Raw genomic sequence first — 8,038 nt, 5'->3', positions numbered from 1 at the left:
CGCGTCATGCGCGGCGCATTGGCGGAGTGGCGCCGTTTGGCCACCTCTCCTATTCTATCACCGTGGGACGAGCGATTTCGCCTAGCCATATAAATCGTCGCTTTAAAGCGTAAGTCGGAACTTGGAAGCACTGCTTATATGTAGGGGTAATCAAATGGCTTTAAGCAGATTTTGCAGAGCGTTTTCAAAACTTTGCAATAAAATTCGGTGCATGTTTGCAAACAAAGTCTCCTGGATTTCATGAATACGATATATTTGCAGTTTGGATGGCTCCGTTTAAGATAAGGCATAGAAAAACCTTGTGCAACTACTGAGGCTGAAATGAGGGAGTGCTGCATTCAGATGCAGGCAGCATCGGCTCCAACGACACCCACGTGTGTTCTTTTCTTCCTTGTCCGCGTTTCGGCTCAGATATAATTTTTGCGTTTTTTTTTAAGCGAAGAGCTTTGAGAACCTCGCCGAGTTTCGTGACCGTGGAAGATGCGTGGTCGTTCAGTCGCCGTAGAGGCCAACCAATCACAGCGCTGGAGGCGTGAGTCACCACCGCTGAGTTCCTTGCATCATCAGTAGATGGCTATGGTCATCTGCAGCGGCTAGGGAGCCTACATGCCAGCGTTGCATGTAGGCTCTCTAGCGGCGGCTATAGACTTGAATTCGCAGCCGTTCTAGGGCGCCGCCATTTTCTCGCGACGGTGGCGCCGCGATGCGAGCTCTGGCTGTGGACTGCGGGCAACGCGAATCGCTGCACTGGCGGAAGCAGGAGCGGTGGCAATGAATTCCTCTTCAAGCGGACCGTTGACGCTTAAAATTGGTAAGTGCATGCTCATTTCACTTCTGCATTTTGTACGCATGACGAACGTAGTAGAACACGCGTCGGATCGAGGACACGCTTGACTTTTGTAAAGTTTCGCGGTATCACTGTCGCAATGAGGGCGACGCATTTTCGTTTGCGGAAGACGTATGCATTGGTTTTCGCGCGTCGTAAAACGATATATTTGGTTAGATTGAGTGTTCTGGCAAGTGGCAGCCATGGTGCTAGATAATTAGGGCCAATAAGCATGCTACAGCTGCATGTAACGTCGCTGTGCGCTGTCAGAGCCTTTGCAGTGACATGACACGGTGTTGTGGCGAAGCTTTAGTTGTTTACAAAAGTAAAACTCACAAGGTGTAAGACTACATTTCATTCCTACCTCGACAAACTTATCCAAACAGGGTAGCGGTTTTAGAAATGCGTTTCACACCTCGTGTAAAGTTACAGAGTGATGGATGCGATGAAGCTAACAATATTGCCGCGAAGCACTGTTTGTTTTCTTTTGAACCGCCTCTGAAAGCTCCTCTAATAGCCTCGTTGGCTACGCGATACGTGACCAAAGCACGCTTGCTTGAAAAAAAAAATACTTGGGGAGCCCATCTACCGTAACAATAATCATGATCTGGTTTCCTAGCGTTTCATTTCTTGAAAACTCATTGCTCGGCGCCGCCGCGTTGGAGCCGTGGTTACGGTGTTCGGCTGCTGACGCGAAATACGCGGATTCTATCCCGGCCGCGGCAGTCGCATTTAAATGGAGGCGAAATGATAGAAGCCCGTGTACTGTGCGATGTCAGTGCACGTTAAGGAACCACAGGTGGTCGAAATTTTCGGAACCGTCCACTACGGCGTGCATCATAATCACATCGTTGTTCTGGCACGTAAATCCCCAGCAGTTTTAAGACGAAACTTTTATGTGTCTTATGCGGAGGTGTCCTTTAAAGTGTTGACAATGGCTTTTTCGAAAACCCGCCGTCGCTGCGGATGGCAAAAATGTCACCTGGCTTCATGGAAATGCATATACCCGATCACGTGTGGCGCATACCTGCGGGTATGCGCCATATGGGGTTTTACATGTAGCGAAAGCCTCTCATTTGGTAATGTATAATCCGATGTGTAAAGGAGTGTAACGCCGAGCGGAATTTTTAAAGCTCGGCGCTCGCCACATTCCTATCCAAAATGCTAAACGCGCCGATAGAGCCCATGCCACTCGTGACTTGGAAGTACCAGGCACGGGGCGATATAACGCAAAGAAAGCACGCGAGATAAATTACGACTTTTGTTGTGTGGCATAATAACTCTTCAAATACTAGATATTTATTTAGCGTGTAGGATGTTGGAGATGCGTTACGGTACTTTAAGAGCCTTATCGCAAAAGTTCGCTGCTAAGATGAGTGCGGCCGATAGGGAAGCCATTCTTCACCCAATGACCATGCATTGCTCTGTCTGCTATCAATGTCATCCTGTTAATTGATTTAGAGGCACAAACTCACCCAATGAAGTTTGCCGCCAGAGCTTTGTTCTGTGTGCTTTCATGTATGACGATATTGCAATTAACGTTTTATTTATTTATTTATTTTTTGCTTCCTCACCGTAGGCGACCGTGTTCTGCCGCATCCTCTTTCCCTCGCGGCCAACGAATGGAAAGACGATATGAAACTCTGGCCCTCCCTGCAGGAAAACCACATTACGTATTATCTGCTGAAAACAAAAGCCTGCGACCTGGAGGACGTCCAAGCCATCAAGAGCTTAGACTCATATAACTACGTAATAAGCGGTAAAGTGGGTCAGCTCCTCGTTTGCCAGGCTGACAAAGGGACATGCTTCATAAAAGGGAAAGTCTCTCCTTCGCAAGCTGACTCTGACCGGCCATATGAAACATGGGTTTGCATAGGAAATGATTGCCGTATCTGGACCGGGTCGTGCTCCTGCAAGGTCGGATTGACGACCGTGTGCAGCCACGTAGGTAAGTGCAGTCATTAGTTTTACTTGCACTGACCGCTGTTCCTTAAAATTACTTAAACGCTTGCCACACAGCTGCAGCTTATTGTTAACAATTAGTTTTTCTTGCATCGTAGCCACCATTGAGAGTAATATGACCTATGCTAGCTGCAGATTTATTTTAATTATTATACTTATATTTATTTTATAGTTATTTATTTATATCGTTTATAATCTGCATATGCGGCATGCAACGTCATTGCTAAACCTGATGTGTTATGCTGGATATATCATATATCTTTGTCTAATACATTGAGAAACGAAAAGAAGATTGTGCAGAAATGAGTGCGAAAGTATCGTAGGTCTTGAGTTCTGTTTCAAGGATTGTTTTGTCTTCTCATGTATGTAGATGTCATAATTGTTTATTGAGTATCACATGATTTAAAGTTATGAGTATCAACGTTGACATTCAATAACTAGTTCTATACCACCACGCCACCAGTCAGCATAGTGTGTGTTCTCTGTCCTGGGCCCCACCAATACAGACTTATTTGCACATGGAGTAGTGTATTCATCGTCGCCACAGGTTGCTTTTAATTGACAACTTGTTTTTCCCCCCTCTTTTCTCGTACGACAAGGGGCAGTACTATGGAAGATCGAATTCGCCAGCCGAAAAGGTCTGACCGGGGAGAGCTGCACTGACAGGAGTGCAAAGTGGAACCAGGGCACGAAGAGGAATGTTACACCAGCACAGATAGATGCCATGGACTTTAGGCTACGAAAGGAATTCAACGACCTGCAGCATGAAGGGAAGAAGCTTACTACAAAGCGATATGAGACTCACGAGCAATATGTGGGAGAGATGCAGCAGTCCACAATAGCACCCCTTCTTGACATAAAAGGGAGTCTCCTCCACCAGGCTGTAACTGCAAAAATCTCCACTAGTGTGCATGCTAAAAATAATCTTACGGAAACCGTGCCCAAGCTCACTCATGGTTCACATGAGGACGAAGACGACCTGTTGGTGTGCGAGACATGCTCAGACTTCTACAGCAAATGGGTAAACATTAAAGAACCCGTTAGGTTAAGACTCATGGAGCTCACACGCCAGCAGACTGGAAAGCTTTGGGAAGCTAGCCGTAAGTTGCGTCTCACCGCTTCCAATGTGTCGAAAGTTCCAAGGAAAAAAGACACTCCGCCAGATAATTTCGTCAAGTCATGCCTTTTCAGTCAGTTTAGGGGCAACAAGGCAACAAGTCATGGGCAAAGGTTTGAGCCTGTTGCCAGACGGATGTTTGAAAATCAAAACGGTGTCCATGTTGAACGTTGTGGCACAGTTGTTAGCGCCACACACCCATTTCTTTCGGCAAGCCCAGATGGCTTAGTTGGGACACAGAGCATATTAGAAATTAAGTGCCCAATCGTAGATGATTGCCTGCAGCTTGTAGACTCCAACAAATATGATCTCAAAAAAGACTCGAACGGAGCTTACTACCTGGATAAAAAAGGAAAAAATGGCTACTACTACCAGGTGCAGTTCATTATGTTTTGCACAGAGCGTACACACTGCTATTTTTATGTCTGGTCAGCCATGAATTCTGTCTTAGTTGAAGTGCCCTTTGATGCAGACTTTGTTTGCCTTCACATTTCAAGGCTGTCAGAATTCTACTTCAGGCAGTATTTGCCAAGGCTTGTTAATGCTGTTCACAGCAACAGCTTAGACATATCTGAATACAAGGATGCTGTACTCGCGAAATAAACTGAAAATATGCGCTGTGAAAAATTGAAATAATTTTATTTTGGCAATGTTTTTTCAATAAAGCATACACTGTAATCACATCCTGGTTTAAACAAATTTGTTGATGTAAGCAAATATCACTGCAGCAAGGGATGCATAACTACTATGTCTGAAAGCATACAAATGTTACCTCAAGCATTCATGGGAGTACGCTTGAGGCTGCAGAAAGAAAGTTCCAGAGGTTTTGTTATGCATCTCAATCACCAAATGTGTGCAATGTTTAACATATGACAGTGCAATGCAACAAAATGGGTAGAATATTGGACCAGTCCATCCAGTCTCGTTTCACGGCACCGGAAGTGTCTACATGCTTGCCCTTTTGCACGTCACACTGTAATATTGCTCTAGGTGTGGTCTAGTTCATTCTCACTTTCCGCTTCCTCGTCTTTTTCAACTTTTGGGTCTGCTATAAGTGGCCCTTTCAGGTTGCAAAAGCCCGCACACACAAGAATAATGCTGTTCATCAACTTCTTGTGATGTATAGGCAATGAATACTTGAGAATTCGGTACACTTTAATTCGATTGATTGCACGTTCAACGTGGATTCTCAAGTGCGAGATCCTTCTTGATGCTGTTGCTTCTCCTTCGGTAAACTGAAGCTTGCCTCTTGAGAAGGCTGGCATGTTGAGCTTCACCCCCTTTTCCTTCATAGAATTGCTTAGACTAAAGCCCCTGTCAGCCATGATTACATGGCCTTCAGACAAGTTGTCTACGAATCCAGACTCTTCAATAATGAACTTATCTGAAGCCCGTCCACCATATGCGTTTGATACAAACATTATGAATCCACTTGGCGCAACCGCGACGAGGAACTTAGCAGTGTTGCAGCCCTTGTAGGCGCTGTATGTCTGCCCTCTAGGATAAAGTTTCTTAGGCCGCTGCATGTGCACCTCAGTGCAGTCAATGATACAGGTAGTGTCAGCATACTGACTTTCTGCAAACTGTCTTGGCATTGTTGCCAAAATTGTTTCAATTGGCAGCCATGCAACAACATTTCTCATAATGCCATCCAAAATGCCGATCATTTTGCGAAATATTTGCCCTGTTCGTGCCACAGATGTACCAAATCTCAGGGCCAAGTCAAAATACAAAAGTCCTAAGCGAAGTCGCATGAGTGTTAACAGGAGCTGGTCACCAATGGTCATGCTTCCGCAAACCTGACCACATTGAGCCACTGTTGTCACTAATTTCCAAAAGCCATCTAGTCCAAGCCCTGTATAAAAGTTACAAGTTGCCTCAGAAAGGCCCTCAAAAACTGGTCTTGGTATGGTTTGTGTTCCTGAGCATTGAAAATTAGTTTCTGTAGCTGCATATGAATGTTCAACCTGTGTGATGGAATACGGGTCTTCCCACTGAACTCCCACACTGCAAACCTGTGTTTCTGCTTGGCAACTCTTGTGACACTTTTCATAGTCTCGTTCTTCCTGAATCGAAGCATTGCCACGGCAGCTGAGGTCAAGGACACTGATCTCGCATTCGTCTGGGTGTGCTGAATTTTGCTGCATCTGTTCTCCTGTGTACCCCGTTGAACTCAGCGGAGATGGAGCTGGTGCGACTATCACTGCTGGGACATCACGGTGTGTGGCCTGCGTGTAACAAAGACAAAGTACAAAATGCAATGTCAGAAGAGATATAATGTGTTAATGCTCTCAAGCCTGTACTAAACAACGCATTTTCTATCATGCCATGAAAATTGCTATTTACACCACATTTAGCGTAGTTGAATGATCTTTCACAGGGACAGTTCGACTATTTGGATGAAGACAAATCGGGAACATATTACCTGACTGTCCATAAGCTGCACTGACGCAGCCACTGAAGTTGGCTGGAGGGTTCTCAGGATTGGCCTCCTTCCACGTGTCACCTGCGTACACGCATGCGGGCAGTTCACGTGAACTGCGTAGATCGAAAACATAGGAACGAGCCCGCGCCTTTGACATTTACTGAGTATCCCATCTCTGCATTATTTCTTCAAGAAAGTTGCGGCGTGTTAATTTTAACCACACATTTTGAACAACAGCACGTCTGTAACTATTTTACAAATATAGCGCACTAGAACAATCTGTGCAAAGTGTGTATGCGCGCGTACGTCGTAGCGCAAGCGGTGTCACACTCACTTAAACTTGCTTTTGGGGCAAAGTGATATGCATGGAGCTCGAATGCGTAAATATGAATGCTTGACGCGCCCACCTCTTGCTGACCACCGGCGTTAACAGCGAGTTCACGGCGTACCCAATATTCGCGTCTGACGCCGTTTACCGCCGCGTTCTGACTCCCTAATGTTCATGCATGTAATGGTACACCAATGGGAATGGCAAAATGGCAAGACAGCTTTGCGCCAACGGTTAACAATTCCTCGCTATGTGCGGCTACGTCTTCCAGCACTTCGTACGAGGCGTTTTTATGCACACCAAGAACATTCACGGGTAAGCGCGAGCCCAAACAGGTATCTCACACAAATGCAATTCGGATTCCTTACGATTTCTGAACAACCACTTCCACCTCAAGAAAGCAAGTTTGCAAGACGCGCTCACCTTTTTTGCGTAGCCGAGGCCAAGCATTGGGCACGGATTTAGGGCAGTAGGTTTGCCGTCAACAAAGTGAACGGAACAGACCTGTAATAAACGATGAAACGCGCAACGGAACGGCATAAGTGGCGCGGTGGATATTAGCTTTGTGCCCATAGTTACAAGTAGGACAACACTTACACGTGCAAGCTTGCTTGGCTTGAAGTCCTTGCGGTTGAGGGCAATTTCCCATTCCCGACACTTTTCAGGTGCAGCCGGAAATCTGTGCAATGAGTACACACCGCACCCACACGTACCTCGGTTGCACTGATGGTCGGCGCAGATTTCATTCATCAGAAGCTTGCGCTTGCGTTGATTGTTCGTGCAGCCGACGACTGCACAATGCCGCCCTGACGAGTAGCTTTTGTACATCGTTGCTACTCACTCAAACCGTGAGTAGCTACAACACAAACAAGCAACGACACAAACAAGCGCCACGCACAGAGAAAAACACACGCTAGTCCGTCGATTCCCGCAGTCCACGCCGAGTGGTGGCGCTTGGTGTCGAGAGTATAGGAGCGCGCCCGCAGTCTGCGTTCGAGGCTAAAATAATCTGGTCTATAGGGAGCGTTGCATGTAGGCTCTCTAGCGGCGGTGCGAACCGTGCGGGGGAAAAATAAAACTAGAAAGCTTGCAAGTAATGACGAAGTAAACGCTTCTTGCGGATTCCAATTGCTCTGCGTACGTGTGCACATGCTGACTTTGAAACTACAATGTGTTCAAGGCGTCCGTCGTACTCGCTAGTAGTCATCATCTCCGCTTAACAAAAACCTCGGTATAATTTGTGTGCGTGTGTGTGAGCGTGTGTGTGTGCGTGGGTGCGCGTACTCGTGTTTCGACTCTCTGGGCACTCACAAAAACGTCGCTGTATATAGATTCCAGTTCATTGGATCTGCTGCACATTTTTTTGCAGCGAAGCTGTTT

The 8,038-nt window shown here is 46.3% G+C and overlaps 2 protein-coding genes across 2 annotated transcripts; one reads left to right on the top strand and one right to left on the bottom strand.

The window, feature by feature from the left end:
• Positions 1-645: 645 nt before the first annotated feature.
• Positions 646-4,972, top strand: LOC119461082 (uncharacterized). Its single transcript, XM_037722263.2, has 3 exons — positions 646-811; positions 2,406-2,774; positions 3,388-4,972. The coding sequence occupies exons 1-3, from the start codon at positions 772-774 to the stop codon at positions 4,506-4,508; spliced, it is 1,530 nt and encodes a 509-aa protein (XP_037578191.2). The 5' UTR covers positions 646-771; the 3' UTR covers positions 4,509-4,972.
• LOC119462094 (uncharacterized) lies at positions 4,892-7,605 on the bottom strand. Its single transcript, XM_037723440.2, has 4 exons — positions 7,256-7,605; positions 7,082-7,162; positions 6,331-6,411; positions 4,892-6,133 (listed from the first exon to the last, which is right to left on the bottom strand). Exons 1-4 carry the CDS (start codon positions 7,484-7,486, stop codon positions 4,892-4,894), a joined length of 1,635 nt encoding a protein of 544 aa, XP_037579368.2. The 5' UTR covers positions 7,487-7,605.
• Between the last annotated feature and the right edge of the window lie 433 nt (positions 7,606-8,038).

Source organism: Dermacentor silvarum, chromosome 8 (assembly GCF_013339745.2).
Source record: "Dermacentor silvarum isolate Dsil-2018 chromosome 8, BIME_Dsil_1.4, whole genome shotgun sequence".
In the NCBI taxonomy this organism is placed as follows: Eukaryota; Metazoa; Arthropoda; class Arachnida; order Ixodida; family Ixodidae; genus Dermacentor; species Dermacentor silvarum.
This window is presented reverse-complemented; position numbering and strand designations above follow the sequence as displayed.

Bases quoted from the DNA above. Each gene is read 5' to 3' on its own strand.
- LOC119461082 (XM_037722263.2), top strand. From the start codon at position 772: ATGAATTCCTCTTCAAGCGGACCGTTGACGCTTAAAATTG. The intron at 812-2,405 runs GTAAGTGCATGC...TCCTCACCGTAG, and splicing joins ACCGTTGACGCTTAAAATTG to GCGACCGTGTTCTGCCGCAT. The intron at 2,775-3,387 runs GTAAGTGCAGTC...TCGTACGACAAG, and splicing joins GACCGTGTGCAGCCACGTAG to GGGCAGTACTATGGAAGATC.
- LOC119462094 (XM_037723440.2), bottom strand. From the start codon at position 7,486: ATGTACAAAAGCTACTCGTCAGGGCGGCATTGTGCAGTCGTCGGCTGC. The intron at 6,412-7,081 runs GTGAGCGCGTCT...GCGTGTACGCAG, and splicing joins GCCTCGGCTACGCAAAAAAG to GTGACACGTGGAAGGAGGCC. The intron at 6,134-6,330 runs GTAATATGTTCC...TGTTACACGCAG, and splicing joins TGCAGCTTATGGACAGTCAG to GCCACACACCGTGATGTCCC.